This window comes from Electrona antarctica (genome assembly GCF_951216825.1).
Source record: "Electrona antarctica genome assembly, chromosome: 2".
Lineage (NCBI taxonomy): Eukaryota > Metazoa > Chordata > Actinopteri > Myctophiformes > Myctophidae > Electrona > Electrona antarctica.
In genome coordinates this window covers 27,884,487-27,908,417 of record NC_136807.1, presented here as the reverse complement: position 1 = coordinate 27,908,417, position 23,931 = coordinate 27,884,487, and the positions used below count along the sequence as shown (strand labels likewise).

Here is a 23,931-nt window from a genome sequence, read left to right as displayed (position 1 = left end):
AGAAATTTAGAGAATAGCCTAAGATTAACTTTGGCGACTCTTTAATGAGCCAGAAATGCCTAAACTGGGTATACTTGGTTGTTTTGCAAATAGTGTAATGTGATTGATATGTATACCCCTTACAAATGTGAGGAATTTCAATGACCTGAATTATGAAAAGGACGAAAGTTCATATAAAATGCAATGGCAATGAAATATGATTATCACTGTATGGGGAAAAATGCAAACCTTTTGAATTAGATGTCATTTCCTTAAATGAGATAGCCATACATTTGAAATGCATGGGAAATTAGATGCCCGATTCTGGTTAATTATGTCATTGAATGCAAATTTGCCAACGCTTCTATTTCCATGTGTCTTCGAGCAATAACTTATTGTAATCTGGCGCCCTCGCGTGGTTAAGAAATTAGAATCGTGTAGTGTGTGTGTGTGTCTGTGTGTGTGTGTGTGTGTGTGTGTGTGTGTGTGTGTGTGTGTGTGTGTGTGTGTGTGCGTGCGTGCGTGTGTGCGTGCGTGTGTGTGTATGTATACAAATGTATATATGTATATATATATATATATATATATATATATATATATATATATATATATATATATCATATTATGTTTGTTAAAATAAAATGTGTTTTGTTGAAAGGTGACATTTGTATAAATCCATTTTCTGTTTACTAACGAGTTAGAGAGACAGAGAAAAGAGACCTCTGTTACTGGGAGGGGAAAAAGCCTAGTACAATGACCAGCCTCTGGTGTCGCTATTTCTTTTCCCCCTTGAAAGAAAAGAAAGGGGTCATATTAGGAACGGAAGCGCGACTGTTGTTCTTCCGGAATTGAAAAAACCTCGCCATGGTTGGAGTAAATAACGCTCCGATAAATAGGGGCTCCAAGATCGTTTCGCGGGGGGCCCCGGGTCCCGCGGGGGGCCGGGGGGACCCGCGGGGGGCCGCAGGTGTCCTGCCACCGGTGATGCCGCTGGCCTCGCCGCTCATGGGGAAGAAGAAGAAGCCGTTTCTGGGCATGCCCGCCCCGCTGGGTTACGTGCCAGGTCTCGGCAGAGGGTAACGATCGCTTTACGAACATGCTATTTACTAGCCCTCATACATGACTGACGGTCATGGATAACCTTCAGAATAGTGTTCGCACTTTCTCCCTTTATGCTCCATAAATCTACACAAACGTTCAGATTTCAAATATAAAGTGCTTACCCCATGGCCACGGATGTTCCACTTATGTACGGTCCCTCAGATGTACCCCTATATGTCGTATTGTTAAACAAAACACATTTAAATCCGATCGGTGGCAATTTTCTCCATATGCTTTCAACTACGTGACCCTATCGGTTGAGAGGTGTATCGCAATCTGATACGTTATAAATATGAGTTGAAAATGGTCACCGATCGGATTAAATTGCCCTTTAGTGAGTAATACGAGATATACGGGTACTTCTGACGGTCCGTACATAATTATACCATCTGTGGCCATGGGGTAAACACTATATTTAAAATCTGAACGTTTATATATGTACGGACAAAAAATGGGGAAAGTGCTTACACTATTTTGAACTTGAAGATCATCCAAGACGGCCATGGCAGATGATCGTCTTAAAAATTGTGATCCAAGGCTAGCTATTGCGTGCACCGAAAATGGCAGATCTGCAAGATCACGACGCGTCGTGAGCTTGTAGATCGGCTATTTTCGGTGCTCCGTAGACGTACAACAAAGTATAAATAAATATCCCTCTTTAATGTATATGATATGTGCTCACTGCTCAGCTGCATGCTAACCTCTTAGCTGCTGCTGTATTTGAATGAATGAAAGCTTCTTCCATGAATGTCCAACAACAAATAGATAGCCCTGATGAAACATGTCAGTTCAATAAACTTTTCCTCCTTTTAACATTAAGTGTGCCCGGATCTCCTCTTTGTTCTATATCGATCCCGATTGATCCCAGGAGCACCTTTTTACATTTTTACATTTTTTATACCTGCACACCTCCTGAGCCTCTGCCCAACAAATAGATAGTCTGTGATGTGCTATATTATTGAATCATATAATAACAACAATAATATATACACAATTGTAATTGCTAATGCTAAATGCTAAATTGCTAACTTCTTACTAGTTTAGCTGAAGTAGTTGACTAAATGAGAAGCGTTCAACAAACTTACAGTATTAACATTTTGTACTAGAATGAGGTGAATGTAAGTGAAAGGTGCTGTGATCTGTCTGTCTGTATTTATAGTTAAATACAGCTTCACACTGCTTTCGAGCTTGTGGATCTGCTATTTTGGATACTTTTGTGTGACATTCACACTGTAGTATGATCAAGTGGAGGCGTCAATTTACGAAAACAGTTAGAATAAAATATGGAGACAGCCCAACAGCAACGATATTCAATTAAATAGATTCGTTTTATTAAATGTTGCACACCTAATAAGTAGTGATCTGATCATCACCATGTCTTTCCCTGGTCCTCTGCAGTGCCACCGGTTTCACCACGAGGTCAGATATCGGTCCTGCCCGCGATGCCAACGACCCAGTGGACGACCGCCATGCGCCCCCAGGGAAGAGGACGGTTGGAGACCAGATGAAGAAGAACGAGGAAGATGAGGAAGATCTGAACGACACCAACTATGACGAGGTGTGTTTCTTACAGCATGATGAAATTGAAACTGTGTGGGTTGAATTAATTTTCAAAAAGGCTAAATCGGTATTAGTGGGCACCGTCTACAGACCGCCTGACCAACATGGGTTCTATGATATACTTGAGGGGTGCTTAGCTGAGGAGGAATGTGTAGAGAAAATCCTGATTGGCGACTACAATACAGACATGCAACGTAAGGAAGCACCTGTGTTTTAGTCATTCAGTAAGTTCTGTGATCTACATAGTGTCAGTCAGCTAATTACCCAACCCACTAGAGTGTGTGATTCTACTCAAACTGTCATTGATCTCATTCTGTCCTCGGACAAATCCAGAATCTCCAAGAAAGGGGTTATTGTATGTGGGCTTAGTGATCATTTTATGATATTCTGTACCCGCAAAATACAAAAACTTAAGACCGGCTGCCACAAAACAGTCATATCAAGGGACCTCAAAACCTACTCTAGTGAGGTTTTTAACCAAGTATTGGAGAGTCTGGATTGGTCCGATGAGCTTAAAAGCACACTTGTCGAAGAAGCTTGGCTTGGCTTCAAAACCAAATTTACATCAGTACTGAACAACATGGCTCCTTTGAGAACCACCAGGGGCAAAACCCGCTCGGAACCATGGATGAATTCGGACATACTGGCTGCAATGAAAGCCAGAGACAAAAAATGCTCTGAATTTCTAAAATGCAAGTCAAAGCTAGCCAAGCGCTTCGACAGTGTTCGCCAAGCTCGTTTGAACAACCTAAATACCCAACGAATCAAGCTACGAAACAATGTAACTGCCATGACCAAATCAGCTAAAAGTAACTTCATTAATGATAAAGCTCAGGAAAACAAAAACAATCCTCATGAGCTCTGGAAGCTACTAAACAATCAACTAAGCTATGGTCAGAAACTAAAAACCAGATTTTCAAACATAAACATCAAATCGGACAACACTCTCATCACTGACAACCTTGATGTGGCCAACTACTTGAATATCTTCTTTACAAACATAGCAACAACTCTGGTTAACAAACTGCCCTCCCACTCTGGGCTCTTTGGTGTAGAGCACATTACAACCTTCTACAGAAACCTAGGTGTTTGTAAAGACGATTTTAAACTAGTTATGGTAACAACTGATGAGGTAATTAAGAAACTGAGTGCCCTCCAACCCCACAAGGCCACAGGCCATGACAACATTCCCTCCAAATTTCTCAGAGACTCAGCCATCTCTATAGCTCCAATCATCACCCACATAGTAAACCTCTCCATCAAACAGGGACAGGTCCCCCAAGATTTCAAACTGGCCAAAGTAACCCCCTTGCACAAGAAAGGGAGTAAATTAGACCCCGGCAACTACCGCCCTATTTCTATTCTTAGTTCCATCTCGAAAGTGATGGAAAAAATAGTCTATGAACAGGTTGAAAAGTATCTTGCCACTAATAAATTATTGTACGAGTTCCAATCTGGCTTCAGAACATCCCACTCCACTGACACATGCCTTCTCTATTTGAGCGACCACATCAAACAAGAGGTGGACGCTGGCAAATACTGCGGCATGGTCATGCTGGACCTCCAAAAGGCTTTTGACACCGTGAACCACTCCATACTGGTTAACAAGCTAAAAGCAATTGGTTTCGATAGCACATCAGTGAGCTGGATGCAATCCTACCTGGAGGGGAGAGAACAGATGGTGGAAGTGAACGGAACACTGTCCCCCCCCCTCCCAGTGAGCTGTGGCGTTCCACAAGGAAGCATACTATCTACTGTTCCTAATATATGTAAACGACATGACTTCAGCTTGTGACTGCAACTTGTTCCTGTTCGCAGATGACTCAGCACTGCTGGTCTCGGACAGGGACAAACTGCAGGTTGAAAATGCCCTCAGCTCTGAACTCGGTAGAATCTGCACCTGGGTCGCTGATAACAAACTATCTTTACACCTGGGAAAAACTGAATCCATTCTCTTTGGCTCTATTAGTAATCTCAGCAAGGCAAATGGCTTCTTGGTTAGAGTGGGTGACAATGTTATCACACGTAAAGATGAAATTACCTACCTAGGTTCCATCCTGGAGGCTAATCTTTCCGGTGATAAAATGGCCACCAACGTAATCAAAAAAGTCAACCATAGAACAAGATTCCTCTACAGGATCTCCTCACTGGTCAACAAAAACACCTTGAAGACCTTAACAGGAGCCCTTGTACAGGGTTTCTTTGACTATGCATGCACCTCCTGGTACCACAGCACCTCAAAGGCCCTTAAAACCAGGCTCCAGACTTCCCAAAACAAACTGGTCAGGCTCCTACTTGATCTAGCCCCCCGAACCCACCTCACCCCTGACCACTTCGACAGGCTGGAATGGCTTAGGGTCGACGACAGAGTACAGCATCTTGCAATGGGTCTGGTCCACAAGATTCGATACACCACCAAGATACCCATGTACCTGTCTAGATACTTCCTTAATGTTAACGAAGTCCACACCCACAACACCAGAGGGAGTGCAACGAACCATGTACAACCCAGATTCGGCACAAACAAGGGACTAAATTCTTTTCGCTCCTATGCCACCAAAATGTGGAACGCCCTACCAACTGTCATTAAGACATGCGAATCCCTTGACTCCTTCAAAACCGCTCTCAAAGGGCACCTACGGATGGCTGCAATTCGAAACTGGCCCCCGTAAAATCTGAATCCCCCCCCCGCCCCCCCCTTTTTCCCCTCACTGTATATATTTCTTTTCCCTTTTTACCTCCTTTATGATGAATTCCTGTTCTGTCTATAGAAGTGTCTATTTGTACGTCTCTAAATGTTTTGATGATTTGAACATGGTGGACCCTATTGGAAACAAGTGTAATGCTTAATTGGGTCGTCCACTCACAGTTAACAGCCTTTGTATTGAGTTTGTGCTTGAAATGTACTGTAATTCTGCAAACTGTTAATAAATTCTTCAATCAATCAATCAATCAATCTTAAGACCTTTTTCCAAGTCAAAACCCCCACATTGATATGCATTTTGCCACATCTCAACATATTTCAAGACAGGGACAGCAAGAAGTGAGGATTTGTGTTAAAATGTTAAGTTCAAGATTCAGATCAACAACCTTACACTGTGCCAAAGTATAACATATGGGTAAAGTGTTTAAAATGATTGTGATGTTATATTAACTTATTACGCTTGGGGCCGCCTGCATAATAATATAGTAATATCGTGATTATGGCATAAGTGTTCTCCTGGTTTGGATCTCATAAAACTTAGAAATAGAGGTTTGGGTTGTGTAGTTACCTTGTCGTGATGTAACTAGGCCAAAGGAATTGATGATCCAAAACATAGTGTCTGTCTGCCTTGACTTACATTGTACGGTCAAAATTAAATGGCTCTCATTTGTTTTTTGTCCACATCACCCAGCCCTTATGTATGGTAAACTTAGCATTTTCCACGTGACTTGATATTCCGGTGGTCTTTTCTTCTAGTTCAACGGCTACGCAGGGAGCTTGTTCTCCAGCGGGCCCTATGAGAAAGACGATGAAGAGGCAGATGCTATATACGCTGCCCTGGACAAGAGGATGGACGAGAGGCGCAAGGAGAGGAGGTGAAACTTAAGAGAAACCTGTTGCACTGAAGAATGTTCTGTGTGATTGCACGCCCCCTTGCCCAGGGACTGCAGACCAGCCGTGTGCTTGTAGCTAACTCTGGTTACATTTCTGTAACCGCTTGAACCCAAGGATAGACCCCTGGGGGACCCCGCTCAATGAAGTATAGGGTTTAATAAGTTCAGTACTTGAGGCTATTTAAAAAAATCACACCCGTGTGAAGTGAGGGACGCTCTCATCATACATCACATTCTGTGCTCAACCAATCAAATCATCACACATGTTTTTCCGGCCAATCACAATTTGTGTCTTCACTTTTTTGTCCTCACTTTTGGCTTCAATGTTTGTGTTTACACACCAAAAGCTGGGCACGCCCCTCAAATAATGTTGGTTCATTTTTAACCAATAATGTCATGCCCAAAATAGGGACACCAGGTTGAAAGTGGTTTATCGTAATGTGGTCCCTGCTAAATAAACGACATTAAACTATATATAGCTGCCTACAGGGTGTGTTGCAGACAACTTTATTTACAGTGATCGTTGTCATCAGTGTTTGTCTCATTACATCTGGTGTGTGGTGTATTTCCAGGGAGCTGAGAGAGAAGGATGAGATTGAGAAGTACCGTATGGAGCGGCCAAAGATCCAGCAGCAGTTCTCCGATCTAAAGGTAAAATTGCTACATTCTACACAAACGATCTCATGGAGTTCTCAGTCGCCACAACTGATTTGTCATTTGGATTCTATAGAAGCCAGCATGTCGTCTATGGAAGCATGTTGCGCAGCGAAAATAGCCCATGTACAGGCTCTCAATGCGTCACAAACACATTTTCTGTGATTATTTTAAGATTGGAACAGCATTTGAAGTGGTCAAACTAGTCTCAGATATTTCATATAAAAGCGAAGGTTAAAGCCTCAAGCTGTGATTTCCTCATCTGGTTGGTGGTATGTAGAACAGCAGGAACAGTACTAGCAATGAGCGATAGTGTGCCGGTGTCCTTTCACACTGTTTCACAAATCACACACTAGGATTTGGTCATATAAACATTTTCAGTTGTGAGATTTTATTTTGCTATGGTCCATGCGATTTAGTGATGTCATATTAAGCCAAGTAGCAAAAAACTGACATTTATTGTCTATGTTTATGTGTCCAGAGGAAGCTGTCGGAGGTGTCGGAGGAGGAGTGGCTGAGCATCCCCGAGGTGGGAGACGCCAGGAACAAGCGGCAGAGGAACCCCCGTTACGAGAAGCTGACCCCCGTACCGGACAGCTTCTTCTCCAAACACCTCCAGGCTGGGAGCAAGGACACCACTGTGGACCCACTGAAGGGGGTTAGTACACACACACACACACACACACACACACACACACACACACACACACACACACACACACACACACACACACACACACACACACACAGTGTCGTTTTAGTATGCACCAGCAGGAGGCAGCCTCCACTGCTGGAAGCAACTTGTTTGATCGACTAATGGAGGAAACTGTGATATCTGCTGGGGAAATGGGGATAGGCATCAAGGCCACCGTGGCCTCAGGGAGGGCATGTTTTGAGGTGGAGAAGGCAAAGCTGAGGAGGAACAGCGGCCAGTGGCCTCAGGGAGGGCATATCATTGTTTTGAGGTGGAGAAGGCAAAGCTGAGGAGGAACAGCGGCCAGTGGCCTCAGGGAGGGCATATCATTGTTTTGAGGTGGAGAAGGCAAAGCTGAGGAGGAACAGCGGCCAGACTGGGCCAGTGCCTTCATGCTGAGGAGGAACAGCGGCCAGTGCCTTCATGCTGAGGAGGAACAGCGGCCAGTGCCTGGATATGCCTGGATATCACTGTTGTCTCCATACATGCCTGCTTGTCCAGAGGAGCAGGGAGACAAAATACAACCTCCCCAATTATTGTATACCGCTAAATGATATTGTATCAACATACTCTACCACAGAGATTAGACAAAATTACATTTCATTCATAATAAAAGTGTGCCGCTTTAACTTTTCTTGATTGATTGATTGAATAGTTGAGGGGTTGGGGGTGATCATCTGTTTAAGGAAGAAGTGATCATTTCCTCTCCCTTGGGCCTGCTGAAAGGTGTTTATTCAGGCCTGTGTTAAAATATGTAAAGTGATTTGCATTTTTTTTCTGATAACTTTAATATTATGCTGAGTCGAATAACTCCATAGTTGGACATTGCATTTGATGTCACGCAAGCACAGACACGGCTACCATGGCAACCATGCGTCACATCATACTAAATACTAACTGGATTTATAAATGTATGCACAGTGTTGACAGGAACAACACACAGACAGTGAACAATAATGCACTTCGTAGCCGTGCTGTCGGCCACCCGGAACATCATCATCCTTACCGTCCTGCTCGCTGTGCTCAGCCTGCTGTTGGCCGTACAGGCGGACAAAGATGCTACTGCTTACCCACCGGACAACAACAGTAGCAGCATTGTCTTTGACCATCTTCCCGTGCTTTTCAGCACACCTTTGAGCCCAGAGATGGCCTGACGGGCTTTCCTCATTGGTGCATGGCCAGGCAGAGAATTAATCAAGAGAATGACACAGCTGAGAGCCTCCCTCCAGCTGTGTCATCGTCCTCATCAAGCGCTCTGACTGCAACTCTGACATCCAGGTCCTCAATGCTCAGAAAGCCCTGCTGTTCACAAAGTGAACTGTCCAGTGGCTTATTCAGAATTGGATACACCTTCCTGGCATTGTTACGACAAATGGATAAAGATACTAGGGGTGCATCATATTGATTTAGTCAATAGAGCACCAAAGTCACATCCGCGACACATCCTACCTGGGTCGCATTCTTTTAGGTGGCTAACTGCTCCGATGACTGGCTGTGTGTTTTGGAGTACGAACAGATGCAATACTGCTGGCAGCCACTGTCTGTATGTCTTGTCTGTCTGTCTGTTTGAAGTACAAACAGCAGCTGGGGGAATCAAACCGGTCTCCCATAGACCTTTTAGGTTCTGGTTTTTGTGCGTGACAGTCTATGTACGCGTTATCTGTACCCATGTATGGAGACAACAGTGATATCCAGTGCTGACATCAGACTAGTGTAGAAACCTCATATATGGATATACACGCCTGGCATCGTCATGGTGGTACGTACAGTTGGCTGGCATCGTTATCATGACACGCATCTAGTGAACCATATATTAGTAGAATCCGAGGTTTTTTTTTTTTTCACTTAATTTTTATTGAAGAAAAAACAGACAAAAAAACAAAAACCAAAAGACAAGACAGGAAAAAAAGAACAAAAAGAGGAAGACAAAAACAAAAAAAACAAAAGACAAAGCTGCATTTTTCATATTACAAGATACATTCATTGAAATCCTATTGCATTATCACTAGGCTGAGAGAAGAGATCCCACTTTTCCCACATTTTATAGAACTTATCCTTTTGTAGTTAAGTATGAATGTTAGCTTTTCCATAACATACAGTTCCTCAGTAATGAGAATCCGAGGTTTTAATAGGGAGCTATCAGCATTTGCTATGCTCCTCACAAGAGACTCCATTGCCTTCCCGACGAGACAGGATATTTGGCCTTACAACCCAAATGTCCTCACTCAGTAGGTGCGTTTCCATTAAGCCTTTGCGAAAAAAGGAAGCGTATGTTCATTAAGTCGAAAAAAGAAAAGCGAATTGTCGGTGTTGCCATTAAACTGATAAAATGCGCATATGAAAGAAGTTAATGAAATATGCAGTAGGTGGCACTGTTTTGCCAGTAAATTGAGGCTCATGTAAAGTAGTCCATGTTCACACCATTGATTTGATGCGCTTTGTGCGTGCTCTCAGTTTAACGGACGGGACCCCATATACTGTGCTGTAATCTGATCCCTGGTCAGCGGCTGACCGACCGTCAGCAAGTCTACAGCAGCTCGCCAGCGGGCATCTGCTGCTTTCACAGTATTGACAACACCTACAGTCAAAGAACGTATAAAGAACGATTTGTTGTGTAATGCTTGTCTTAATATATTCGGGGCACATGTAGCCTATATGTCGCGGGACTCGATTGGAGCATACTGGTCATTTATACTGTAAATTGATTGATTGCAGCTGCAAACAGTTGTGAATAACTTGTTTCATTGGCTATATAGCCTAGCCTACACGTTTAGGTTGCTTATCTTATGCAATGAATATAAATAAGAATAGATGAAGCATATGCATGGATGGATCGAATAGCCTACAGGGACCCAGGCAGCTAGGTTATATAAAAGTTTATTCTGCTACACTACTCGTAGTCCGTGTGTGTGTGTCTTGCATCCATACAGTAGCGATCCAGATATCAAAATGATCGGAGCGCCCCGATCAACTCGGGAGGATTCAGACTTCATATGGGATCTTTGAACACACTACACAATATTAATCGGACGGGTCGGGTAGTAGTAAATTGGGACCTTATATGTATCCACAACATCACTCCCTCTCCCTCTCTATCCACCATCCCATGACCATTCACTCCACTGCCTCCCCATCGTTGTTTTATTTTATTTTCCAACTGTTCAAAAGCGATATAATGCGAGTTCAATGCTTTCTAATTAAAAACCTTTTCCGCAAGTGTTTCCATACACTATTTGCGCATTTCCCTTTTTTCGAAAAAGCCAAAATGGAGACTTATTCGCATTTTGAGGTGTTTCCATCCAGGAGATTTTGCGCTAGAGCCTTAATGCGCAAAATACGGCTTTATGGAAACGCACCTAGTGCTGCTCGGGATGAGCAAAGTGCTGTGTAATCTGTAAACTTCGGTCTTTCATTTGGTATATAGACTGCGAGTGTACTGCCGGTATCAAGCGAATTCTGAAGTTCGGGAAATCGGATTAATTAAAAAGACTTGCACTGAACTATGGCGAAATCACATTGGAAATGACACCCATCTAGCATTGAATTGCCTTTCATTTGGTTGACACAAGTATCAGCATGTGTTACTGATTATGGGGAATTTTATTATTTAAATCCATACATATTTGCTGCGTAATGGGGTGATGCAACTGAACGAGGGAATCGCGCACGATGCGCCTTGGCACAAATCTAATAACTTCTTTGACTTATTGACTAGACAATGAGCACAAGGACACTCTGATTATGGGAAAATTACAATCACAAAGATTTGTAGAGAATTAAGACCGAACAAGACCTCTGTGCTGCAGTGAATGTTCTGTGTTGAGGCAGCTCCAAATCAGGAGCCATTTTTTTATCAAACGGATTCGCATTACGGGTGGTTTGAAGAGGCACTTTCCGTTGTCCTAAACCTGTGTGCATAAGATAGCAAATATAGGGAAAGCGCATCAACACGCCTACAGACACACCTCCACCCACAAATATAGGAGTCGAAAAAATGAATAGTGGGTTGTGTGGCCACAGGATACCATTAACGCAAAGTGGAAGCTCCTAAATGCATAATTCACGGAAAGTGTTACTTGCGGATAAAGCATGGCACAAGTAGGTCATGTATGGCCTACTTGTGCACAAGCATAGCGCGCTCACCACCGGCATCACCGCTGATATACCGGTATTATGATATATTGTAATGACGACATAATGATGTTGCCTGAGATCCTGGTCCCTGATTGGGCTACGGTATTAAACAAGGGAGGACACCGACATACATACTCCAACATACTGTAGATACATACCCAGCTGATCGCATTACGCAGTGCTCTGCTTGCGCAAGTAATCACAACAAAAATCCATATCATCACATCATCATCATCATCATAAAACACTGTATGTACAGAGTTGAATACAAAGAAGAAGTGTGGTCCATGTGGTATCTCAAAAATGTAATGGCATCAGCTTTGGCAAAAGATGACCAACGCGTTTCGACTCTTAAGCCTTCATCAGGGGATCTAATGTTTTCTATATTTGTATTTTTCTATATTTGTATTTCTATACTGTTGTGATTCATCTACATTTTCTATTTTCTTGAATTGATAGTAGTGTGAGGTCTGTGGACATAATGGGTTCTGTGACATTTATTGTTCTGCGATTGTTTTTAATGATGATTGACAGTTTGTGGTCGCTATAAAATGACATCATGATTTGCTTGTCATAACTATTGGATCCTGATGAAGGCTTAACAGCCGAAACGCTTTGGTTGTTTATTAACCTGTCTTTTTGCCAAAGCTGATGCCATTTACAATGAGGCTTTTTAAACTTCATAGAAACAGAGTGCCTTGGATCCTCCTTTTTTTTATTAACTGTGTGTACAGAGTTTTGAAAATAGGAAGGGGGTGAGCAGTTTAAGGGAGAAGTAGCCTGAGCTAACGTGTTAGGTTTCTGGTCTAGAGGGGCGGGTCGCGGCTGAGATTTGCACACGCCCTGATTGGAACTCACCGATCTGTCCGTCAGCCCCCCCCCCCCCCCCCCCCCAGTGCAGTGCTACGTCACATAATTTGGAGCGACGGCCCCCCCGGAAGGGTTGATCCCCACTTCTAGACCAATGCGTTCCCCCAGGCTTTCAATTTTTGCGCAGATGAAAATGAAAGCCTGGGTACTGAGGCTAAGGGAGAAGTGATAATTTCCTCTCCCTTGGGCCTTCTGAAAGGTGACTTTGGTACAGAAAAATGCTTTTCGATTATTCGTTGCAGCCCAGCCCTGAAAGATGCACATCCCATCTGTGTTTGTAATTTAGGAGACCTTCAACTCAACGGACAAAAGGTCAAAGAAATATTAATACATATGGTTGATGGAATTATTATTATAATTTAATTTAGTAAGACACTTGTATCTTGACAGTTCTCATAAGATGATAATGCGATTAATTGTGCAGATGGCCTAAAAGCCCCCAAAGCAAGTTAGAAAATAGCCCTGTAATGTAATTGTTTTGAAACATAGCCTTGTTGTTTGTCTTTTAATTTTTACGACTTGGTGGAAAGTAGCCTGTCCTACATTTGAGCAATTCAAAATGTTCTTGTATGGGGGTCCTTGGAACAAGTTATTTTCAGATGGGGGGTCTGCGGCCAAATGCATATCAATTTATTTAATATGTGCGGGTCCTTGACCATCCTTGACAATAAAACATTTGAGAACAACTGCTTCTACAACAGTGACGTAGTCTCGCACCAAATAATAGCAAGTCTACAAGCTCACAACGCATTGCAGTCACTTGCGATACGTTGTGAGTTGTGAGCGTGTTATTTTCGGTGCAAGACACTGCCATGCTAAGTATAAATTAGGCTGCTGCATCACAATGGCATTTTAGCCTCATCCAAAAAAGAAAGCACAGCTGGATGGTGCTGGATGGAGTGCAGTATTATTGACCCCATGCCATGGTCAGGACTATGGAAATCTGTTTCCCTCTTATCAGACTCCACATACTGGTGCATTATGCTATAGTAGGGGTCGTTGGGGTTGAACCTGTAGAATCTGGAGATCTTCTGCCAGTCTTGGTTAGAAGGGGAGGTGATAGGCGCAGGTGGCATCTGCTGGAAGAAGCTCTTAAGGTTCCTTTCGGCGAGTTCCTTGGCATGTTTTGCAATGTAAGACTCCAGCATGTCGTTCTCTTCCTGGGCATAGGCCCTCCAGAACGTCACCTGCAGGTAGCTGATGGGGGATTTGCACCTTGTCACACAGGTCAGGATCAGGTAGGACACTATGATGGATGCAATCACCAGCCAACCCATGATCTGTAATTACCACCATCCACCAATAGCCATACCATAAATCCATTGAGATATTTCGGATGATAACTCATGCATAACATATTCATTAAATAAACAACATCATGGGCAAAAGCCACTGACAGAGACTATAAACAAAACCACCTTTATGTTTACAGTCGAAACAATGCCACTTCACTTGCTCACCTGGGATTCCGCACGAAGTGTTGCGAGGACGTCATCTTTGTCCGGCACAGTGCTTTTTCCAGGGCATGGAAACTTGTATAGCTCTTCCTGGCACGTTGATTGTGACATCGTACTGCCGCAAAGGTGATCTTTATAGACGGATAAAGTAACCCCAGTGAAAGCACACTCAAAGTAATAACCATCGAGTAGGGCCACAGCAATCCAACTGAGAGGTGCCACAACTGCGGTTGTGGTTATCTGCAAGAACATGATGGTAACGCCAATAATAGGTTTCAGGCTGCATAATTCAGATAATTTAGATTTGCGAATACATAGCCCTGTAAACAGTTTCCATGTATTTTTGCTTAAGATGTAGCCTAACACTAACAGTGCCAGTGCAGGCACGAGAAGAAACACCATACCATAGAAAAAGTTCCAGTCATTGCAGGGACACCTGAACACTGCCCCTGAGAATATTTGCTCTCCTCCTGCAGTCAACAGTGCAACGAATCCAAGATTGGTCTGTTTATTAGCAGCAATGCTGAGGACGGTTTTGAACTTATCCATGTTTCTAATATAGGACAACGGACGGTGCCTCTGCTCTGAGCGTTTGAATGGAAATGTTACAGTTTTTTATTCCTAGCAGTTACACTTTTAGTTCCCCTATCCGTTGTGTCAGTCAACACGGTGTCAAGTGGCATCGCCCATCGTTAATTTCAAAGCCGAGTCATACGATGGGCTTTTTTACTCCTACACCGAAGCTGATGCTGTAGAGAGAACTGGGAACCACAAAAACTAGGAACCCAAACCAATCTGTTACAGGAAAAAATTATCTCTGGGGAGATTTGTGTGGAACTCCTATTTGAATTACATATCCCTCACCCCAGAGTTGTGGGTGACCAATCGGAGCCCACTATTCAAAGTGAGACTTTGTTCCAGACTAACATCTACGCAGTGTTATTAGTCTGGCCATGCCAGAAATCACAACAAATGAATGAATGAAATTAAAATGTTTTAGTCGAGAACCAATGGTCTAAGCAGGTATTTGCTTTTATTCCATTTTTCTAGCTGGGTGGTTTGAACACACCCTTCCCAGGGGGCCTGACCCCTGGCCTGTCCACCCCAGGGGCAGGAGACCTGGACATGAGGAAGATCGGCCAGGCCAGGAACACTCTGATGGACATGAGACTGAGTCAGGTAACACCATAGTTCACCCCAATTTATGCCACCTGTTGTAAGCTTTAAAGAAAGTCACACTGCACATTCAGTCAGTGTGAATTAGAACTAGTGTGAATTAAAGTGACACTGTGTAACTAATTTTATTAAGTTAAATAAAACGATGTTATGCAGTGTATGACTTTTAAGTGGTAATCCTAACTGTCGGATTTGATCTAGACTTGACTAGATCTATGGGAAGGTCATCGAACACTGAAAACGCTTTGTCCCTCCCTTCAGGTGTCTGACTCGGTGAGTGGCCAGACAGTGGTGGATCCTAAGGGCTATCTGACTGACCTCAACTCCATGATCCCTACCCATGGTGGAGACATCAGGTGTTGACCCCCACACACACACACACGGACGGACGGACGGATGGACGCACACACACGCGTGACCGTACACAAGCACACAGATTAAAGTTCTCAGTCGGCACGGCCATATGAGGCCAACAAGTCTTCTATAGAAGCATGTTGCACAAGCTTGTTATTTTTTAGTTGCGCTAGCAGCCTCCTATGCCCAGCTTTGAGGGTTTGTGTGAACACCAACATTGGCTGATGATTGGCTGATCACCCCATAGCGATGATTTGATTTAGCAAAGTACTACATATTGAAGATTCGTGTGAAGTGAGGGCAGAAAAGTGAAGACGCCAAAAGTGATTGGCCGGAATGACATTTGTGGTGATTTGATTGGCTGATCACGGAATGTGATGTATGATGATAAGAGTGCCCCTCACTTATATATAGATATTTTTAAGATTCGAGCATTTGAAGTGGTCAAACAACTAGCAATATGTTCAGTACACAATACAACCACCCCAATTGTATTAACACACTCTACCATACAGATTGGATAAAATTACCTTGTATTCATTAAAAAAATAATATATAATTTACATAGTGCCACTTTTAAAATGTAATATACATCTGCATGTCTCTAAACGAGTCTCTCTCTGTGTTTTTCGTGCACAGTGACATCAAGAAGGCTCGCTTGCTGCTGAAGTCAGTGAGGGAGACCAACCCCCATCACCCCCCGGCCTGGATCGCCTCCGCCAGGCTGGAGGAGGTCACTGGCAAGCTCCAGGTGGCCAGGAACCTCATCATGAAGGGCACAGAAATGTGTCCCAAGGTGAATGCTTAGAAGGCAGGGGGGGGGCAACCTGTTCCCAAGGTGAATGCTTAGAAGGCAGGGGGGGGGGGCAACCTGTTCCCAAGGTGAATGCTTAGGAGGCAGGGGGTGGGCGACCTGTTCCCAAGGTGAATGCTTAGGAGGCAGGGGGGGCAACCTGTAACCAAGGTGAATGCTTAGGAGGCAGGGGGGGGGGGGGCAACCTGTAACCAAGGTGAATGCTTAGGAGGCAGGGGGTGGGCGACCTGTTCCCAAGGTGAATGCTTAGGAGGCAGGGGGGGGGGGGGGGGGGGCAACCTGTTCCCAAGGTGAATGCTTAGGAGGCAGGGGGGGCAACCTGTAACCAAGGTGAATGCTTAGGAGGCAGGGGGGGGCAACCTGTAACCAAGGTGAATGCTTAGGAGGCAGGGGGTGGGCGACCTGTCCCCAAGGTTAATGCTTAGGAGGCAGGGGGTGGGCAACCTGTTCCCACGGTGAATGCTTAGGAGGCAGGGGGGGGGCAACCTGTAACCAAGGTGAATGCTTAGGAGGCAGGGGGTGGGCGACCTGTCCCCAAGGTGAATGCTTAGGAATAAGTCAATAACTTGACCACTTTCAACCTGGTGAAACCCTATTTCGAGCATTATACCCAGGGGGAAAACCACCCTTTTTTTGGATACCTGCATTTGCCATAACATATAAGGTTGTCCACCAGAAATAATATCATGAGCCAGTAGGATCACAACCTATATGGACACACCGGCCAATTTTTTGCTGGAAACCCAATATGGCCGCCACAATATTAGCCCCATCTATATAATTGGGGGTGAACAGGGCAAAATCTTAAACTGAGGGATATTTCCATGAAACTTCCCAGGTTGATCAATGATATGAATACGAACACTTTTTGTATTGAACGTTATATTATCACAATAGCGATATTGATGTTTGGTCCAAAACATTGTGATATTTAATTAATTGTGTCCGTTGGTGGTTTCCTCTCCATCCTACAGAGTGAAGACGTGTGGCTGGAGGCGGCACGGCTCCAGCCAGGGGACACGGCCAAGGCGGTGGTGGCCCAGGCCGTACGCCACCTGCCCGGCTCTGTCCGCATCTACATCAGAGCCGCCGAGCTGGAGACCGACATCCGGGCCAAGAAACGGGTCCTGAGGAAGGGTACGTGTATAGGTCGTACGGACTACGGAACTGACTGTCAAAACAAATCCAAAATGTTTCATGAAGATTTCATGAGATAACACTGTTGTCCCCAATTTTCGGCCGGCCGTGATAGAGTTCTCAAATTGTGTCTGCTACAATATGCCCCTTGCCAGCACACACACTACCATTCAGGTTATTATTTTGGGCATATTGTAAAATAATATATTGGAATTTATTGGAGTTTTTATGTTTTAAGATCACAATGTTCATCTCTTTCTTACGTCATATTTGACTATTCGGCCAATTTGGAATTAAAAAGATCTTATAAGTCCTTAAATTGTAACTAGAATTAGAAATGTGCAGATAACCCTGCATACACTAAAGGTCCTTTCATGCGTTTTTCGGATAAACAGCAGGACAATTGCAGAGAAACCCATCGGTCTGCAAGGACCTTTTTATACTGTATGTTGGTTTGTTTACAATGTTGCACATTAAGCTAATCATCTGGAGATCTCTCCATAATAATTTGAGGGAACCACTGCTGCAAGTAAAGGTGTTCATACTGCCCCCCCCCCCCCCCCCCCCCACACACACACGTAGCCCTGGAGAACGTGTCCAAGTCTGTGCGTCTGTGGAAGACTGCTGTGGAGCTGGAGGAGCCGGAGGATGCCAGGATCATGCTAAGCAGAGCGGTGGAGTGCTGTCCCACCAGTGTGGAGGTACGTGCACGTACAGTAACACACACCCAGCGGCAAACAGTTTTTCAATTTTAATTTAAAGGAACTTTGAGGTGCTCGGTGGCGCGGTCGTAAAGTGCCTAATAGTATAGACTCCATACACACACAATATGATGATATTTGTTACCTACGAGCTGGGGCGGCAGCTGTCAGCTGGGAGTGTTGGGCGGGAGGAGAAGGACAAAGGCTGTATATCCTCCCGGGGCTCCTCACTGGCAGGTGAGCCAGTATCGGATACAACGGCAGTGACAACACGTGTGTGGAGAGGAATGAATTGTCGTAACGACTAAATTGAGGAGAAAAATAAATGAATAAAGGAACTTGGAGTTGTAGCAGACCTGCAGTTATTTGGGAGTGTATTCCAGACAAACTGAAAGCTGCTTATCCCCGGTTTTGTTCTGATTCTGGGGACAGAAGGCAGTCCTGTCCCAGACAGTTCATGATACAAGATCAGAAATGTAATTAATCATGGCCCTAAACCACTGTTGGATGTTTGGACTGTACATTGATTGTGACCTTGCTCTATTACACTTTTATTATTGCACTTGATTGCAGTGGGGTAAAGTAACTAAGTACGTGTACTCAAGTACTATACTGTACTTTACACTGTACTTAAGTACATTTAACTGGAGTACTTATTTTAAAACTTAGTTACTAGTTACTTTGTACATTTGATATATTATAATAAATGGGTATCTTTGAAAAACAAAGAAGGGTCCCGCACACTGTCAGAAAACTTGCTCTTTATTCAACGTTTCGGTCTATTCGACCTTCATCAGGACAGACAATTGTCTGTCCTGATGAAGGTCGACCCTTCTTTGTTTTTCAAAGATACCCTTTTAAGTATGCTTTATTGCCCTACGCACCTGTCGATAGCCTTGAGGTGTGCATCGGCCTTTTGCTAAAACATATATTATAACATAATTAACCACTTCATTCCCTATATACATTTTTTTAATACATTTGAAAATAGCCGATCTATTTTCAAAATATTTGTATACATTTGAAAACTTATAAAATGGGATATTTTGCCTAATGAGTACTTTCTACTTTTGATACATTTTCATACAATTTTGAATCCCAGACATTTTTTGATTTTTCTTTACAACATAGTAATTTCAAAGCAATTATTCACATATATTTCCCCCCCCCCACACCCACATGGAAGCACAAACACTGTGTCCATAAATACAAAGCAAAAAAAACACATTACAAACAAATGCACAATGTCCCCATCACAGGAATCCCGGACTTTTACTTGTAACAAGACAAGAGTATAATCTACATGGTGGTATTGATTAAGTAAAACATGTGATTACTCTTTCCACCACTGCTTGCTTGCCTTCCAAAGCTTTGGCTGGCCCTGGCCCGGTTGGAGACGTACGAGAATGCCCGGCGCGTGCTGAACAAAGCCCGAGAGAACATCCCCACGGATCGCCACATCTGGATCACCGCCGCCAAGCTGGAGGAGGCCAACGGCAACACGCAGATGGTGGAGAAGATCATCGACAGAGCCATCTCCTCGCTGCGCGCCAACGGCGTGGAGATCAACCGGGAGCAGTGGATTCAGGTACAAACCCATCCACACTCGAATTTGGAGAGTCCTGAACCAGGACTATAGGTTAGGTTAGGATTTAGAAGGAGTTTTTCTCGGTCTCGGGTCTAAATGGGTTAATTTAAAGCCTGCTTTTCAATTATTTGATTGAAAAAGATATAATAATCGTTAAAACAAAAATAATGGACACCTTCAACATCACTTGTGAAAGCGCTGCTATTCATGTTTAAAGATGGGGGGGGGGGGGGGGGGACTGTATCAGTTTTCAGCCTTGATTTGGGTGCCAGCATTTTCTGGCAAAGTGTCAGTCTCGTGTTTCATTTGGGCACAACACACTGAACGCAGCAAGCCAAGCGCTGCCAATTGGTTTTGCGTTTGGCGATGGTGCACGTCTTTCTTCCACTTACATAGTGTTGTGTAATTGGAATCTCTCACTGCAGCCACTGCTATTGTTGTTCGCTCTGTTGTTCCTCTTCTCTTCAGTGCTTTTTTGGCACGGGTAGTGCGATTGGCCACGGTGGGGTAGGTTAATCAAAGGGCTAACAGCAGATATTTCTGTAGTGCCAAAAAAAGATGTCCTTTGATGTGACGACCAAAAAAGGCTGTGCTGGCTGCTCCATCTCAATTATTACAAGGTTACATTTCCACCAGGGGAACCTCAATATCCATCTATAAATCAGGTTTATTTGGGATTTATAGCCATAGAGAGACAGGAAAGAACCTAGCAGCACGCTAGCAAACACTTCACTAGTTCTTTGTTTCAATAATTTTATTATTATTTTTTCACAATTATATTACCAGATCATCTTCTTCTTAAATACACTAGTTTAAGCTTGTCACATGCAACTCTATACCGTCATATCTGTCGCGTGAACTATCAAAACATTAGAAAGTAGGCTAATTCAACAAATAAATTGCATTTAACAGTGCTGCCGGGCAGGTCTTTGCGCAACCGCTCCGTCATTTAGATATATGCATTTTTAAGTGGCTCCAGCCAGTCAGCATTCCTCTAGGTTTTCGAGCCAAGGATTGGGGTCCATATCTTTGTATATTTAAAGTGACACTATTTAACTTTTTTTAATGAATAAAATTTAATTTTGTCCAATCTGTATCATATGGTATGTTAATACAATATAACCTATACAATGGGGTGGGGGGTTCCATTGAGGTGTTTAGATCATGTCAAAGGTCATGTCTCAACTAGACGACACAAATTTCGACCTGATGGTCAAGATTACATTTTTCTCCTGAGCAAGCAGGCAGGCTCTATTAGCTCAATGGTAAAGATGGCAGCACTAACGTAGGAAACAGGGTTAAAATCTGGAGTAGAAGAGGGAAGTTACATTGTGCAGCTTGAAGTTATTTGTCATATCTGCCATTTGCAATGTCTGATTACATAGCAAAAAAACGCAAACTGAAATGATTTACATGTTACAATGTCCAATGCCAACAATCATTAATGGCTGTTAATTATGACAATTACTCGTCAACTAAAATGTCACCCTAGCTGACAGTAGTGTGTTCCTGGCTGTTGTGACAGGATGCAGAGGAGTGTGACAAGGCGGGCAGCGTGGCCACCTGCCAGGCGGTCATCAGGGCCGTCATCGGGATCGGCATAGAGGAGGAGGACTGCAAACACACCTGGATGGAGGATGCAGAGAGTGTAAGTAGTGTCCAGTCATTACACTTAACTGGCTTCTGAAGAAAGAGAACATAAAGAGACTAGAGGAAAACATAGGACTAGACAAAGAAGACTAGACCAAGACAAGAACTCAGTCACGACAGAAGGGAGTAGAAACTAAACTCACACGCACAACCCACAAAACAGTGAACTCAGGAGTCCTCTACAATGAAAAGCTATTACATCCAACCAATGGATGGATGATGTAAAAATTGTACGACGTTATTGCATCCAACCCTCCCCATCTTATCATTGCTGTCGAGGAGAAACCTCTTATCTCCATATTTTAACCGTTTTTGTTTTGCGAAGGCCCACTTGATCGTGCTACACAAAAGCTCAGCGATGTGTTCAGAGCTTTCCTTGTAGATTTGTTACTTTTGCAAAGAAATTAAATAAATGTACTCCTGAAAAGTAGCAGTTTTGATTGCCAGAGCCCACCCCCGGGCCCAACCATTTAAAACAATCAGGACACATCGCCTGCATAATTGCTGATACCAACTTCCTAAAAGTTAAATAATGACCGATATATCAGCCAAACTGATGTATCGTTTAGGCTCTAGTGAATTCTCCAACGACCACTAAGAAACATTTTGTTTGGCATGAAGGATGTAACTGTGTGTGTGGTGTGTGTGCGTGGTGTGTGTGTGTGCGTGTGCTGTGTTTTAGTGTGTGTCACATGGTGCGTTGGAGTGTGCCAGGGCCATCTATGCCCATGCCCTGCAGGTGTTCCCCAGTAAGAAGAGTGTGTGGTTGAGAGCCGCCTACTTTGAGAAGAATCACGGTACCAGGTAATGTGATGTCGGGTCACTCGGGTCGTACAGCTGTTTAACACTCATTTTAACAAAAATAAGTGGTTATAAGACCTGCGTCTCATGTCCTCTCTTCTATGTTCCCTTTGCTCTCCAGGGAGTCCCTGGAGGCTCTGCTCCAGAGGGCTGTGGCTCACTGTCCCAAGGCAGAGGTCCTGTGGCTGATGGGGGCCAAGTCCAAGTGGCTGGCTGAGGACGTGCCTGCAGCCAGGAGCATCCTCGCTCTGGCCTTCCAGGTTGACCATCCACTATTTCCTACCTGCTTTATTGCTGTTTGATACTGCAGGTCCAGTGTGTTAAACGAAGAAGCACTTATGCACTTAGGACCTCTTCAAGTTTCAAGTGCATGTACTTGGGGGTCGTGCTTCTTTATTTTCAGTGTTTATATAGTTTTCATTTGTTATTCCCTTTCTCTCTCCCTCTCCCAGGCTAACCCAAACAGTGAGGAAATCTGGCTGGCCGCTGTGAAGCTGGAGTCCGAGAACAACGAATACGAGAGAGCCCGTAGGTTGCTGGCCAAAGCCCGGAGCAGCGCGCCAACTGCCAGGGTCAGTGAGGGCTTTGTGTGTGTGTGTCAGTATGTGTGTCTGTGCAGGACAACATTCCGCATTTCAAACTGGTACTTGAGACTTCAACGTTGCTGCTATCGCGCTGCTAGCATAACAACACATGGAAAAGTTTACCAGGATCGATATGGCCTGTTTCAAGAAGATACGCAAGGACACAAGAGGCATGAATGAGAAGATACAAATCTGAAAACATACATTTATATCAAGGCCCTTTCATAAGGGATTTAAAAGATGACACGGGCATTGCTAGCCTTAAGATCCACAGGCAGGGCGTTTCAAAGCTTTGGTGCCTGGACCATAAAAGCCCTAATGAAGCGACTTTAGGAACAACCAACTGGGACTTACCAGAGTGGATCTTAAGCTGTTCTCAGGCTCAGACAGGGCCAGCATAATACATGAATAAAATGTACTAAAATGTACTCTGGTTTGCAGAGAAAGGGTGGTTTGAGCTCTCCTTTGCTTGCTTCCCTTGTTTATGCATTGTCTTTACATAACGGGCCAATGGCGAGGACTTGGGTTCAAATCTGACTCCAGCCAGGGTTTTTTACACCAATTCTCTTCACAGTAAATATTTAGTATCTGCAAGCTCAGCTGACAACGCATTGTGAGCTTCTAGATTCTGCCAAATGCTTTCCCCCAGAATACGGCCACTAGGTCAGGGGTTCCCAAAGTTTGGGTCGGGACACCCCCCCCCAAAAAATAAATAAACCATCCAATCCCCCAGTCCCCTTCAGTTGAGTTGACCCGGGGCGACCCTGTATTTCACACAGTTAGCTGTTAGAGTGGAGACTAGAGTGTTAAATGGTTCTGTGAAGCTTGGGTTGCGGGTAGCTTGTCGGTCACGTAGAACAGCAGCCGTATAATGAGGCTGTGCTCTCTGGAGCAAGTGTCTTAGGGAGTTAATGGTGCATAATAGTTGGAGTGTCTTCTACAAAGCACTCCGTCTTTCTCAGGCCGGGCTTGCCATCCTGTTTTAACAGCCAACATGGCTCTTTTTAAAAGTGCTTGGTGCCAGCATCTGTCAACCAAATCATCAACCAATTGACTTTAGCACATTAGTTTGTGCAAATC

At 43.9% G+C, this 23,931-nt stretch overlaps 2 protein-coding genes across 2 annotated transcripts in view; one reads left to right on the top strand and one right to left on the bottom strand.

Moving 5' to 3' along the window:
* The first annotated feature begins 820 nt into the window (after positions 1–820).
* prpf6 (PRP6 pre-mRNA processing factor 6 homolog) overlaps positions 821–23,931 on the top strand; it is a 32,034-nt gene continuing 8,923 nt past the window's right edge. The window contains exons 1-15 of the mRNA XM_079492897.1: positions 821–1,055; positions 2,479–2,638; positions 6,101–6,219; positions 6,810–6,888; positions 7,373–7,549; positions 15,097–15,225; positions 15,484–15,578; positions 16,216–16,372; positions 17,365–17,527; positions 18,110–18,228; positions 19,598–19,816; positions 21,342–21,464; positions 22,149–22,270; positions 22,389–22,527; positions 22,720–22,839. Coding sequence (XP_079349023.1) covers positions 844–1,055; positions 2,479–2,638; positions 6,101–6,219; positions 6,810–6,888; positions 7,373–7,549; positions 15,097–15,225; positions 15,484–15,578; positions 16,216–16,372; positions 17,365–17,527; positions 18,110–18,228; positions 19,598–19,816; positions 21,342–21,464; positions 22,149–22,270; positions 22,389–22,527; positions 22,720–22,839 — 2,133 coding nt within the window. The 5' untranslated portion in view covers positions 821–843. The remainder of the gene's footprint in view (positions 1,056–2,478; positions 2,639–6,100; positions 6,220–6,809; positions 6,889–7,372; positions 7,550–15,096; positions 15,226–15,483; positions 15,579–16,215; positions 16,373–17,364; positions 17,528–18,109; positions 18,229–19,597; positions 19,817–21,341; positions 21,465–22,148; positions 22,271–22,388; positions 22,528–22,719; positions 22,840–23,931) is intronic.
* On the bottom strand, positions 8,780–14,595 carry LOC306942956 (calcium homeostasis modulator protein 6-like; the record flags this gene model as incomplete). Its single annotated transcript, XM_079529152.1, has 3 exons — positions 8,780–8,939; positions 13,562–13,869; positions 14,050–14,595. 3 exons carry the CDS (start codon positions 14,593–14,595, stop codon positions 8,780–8,782), a joined length of 1,014 nt encoding a protein of 337 aa, XP_079385278.1.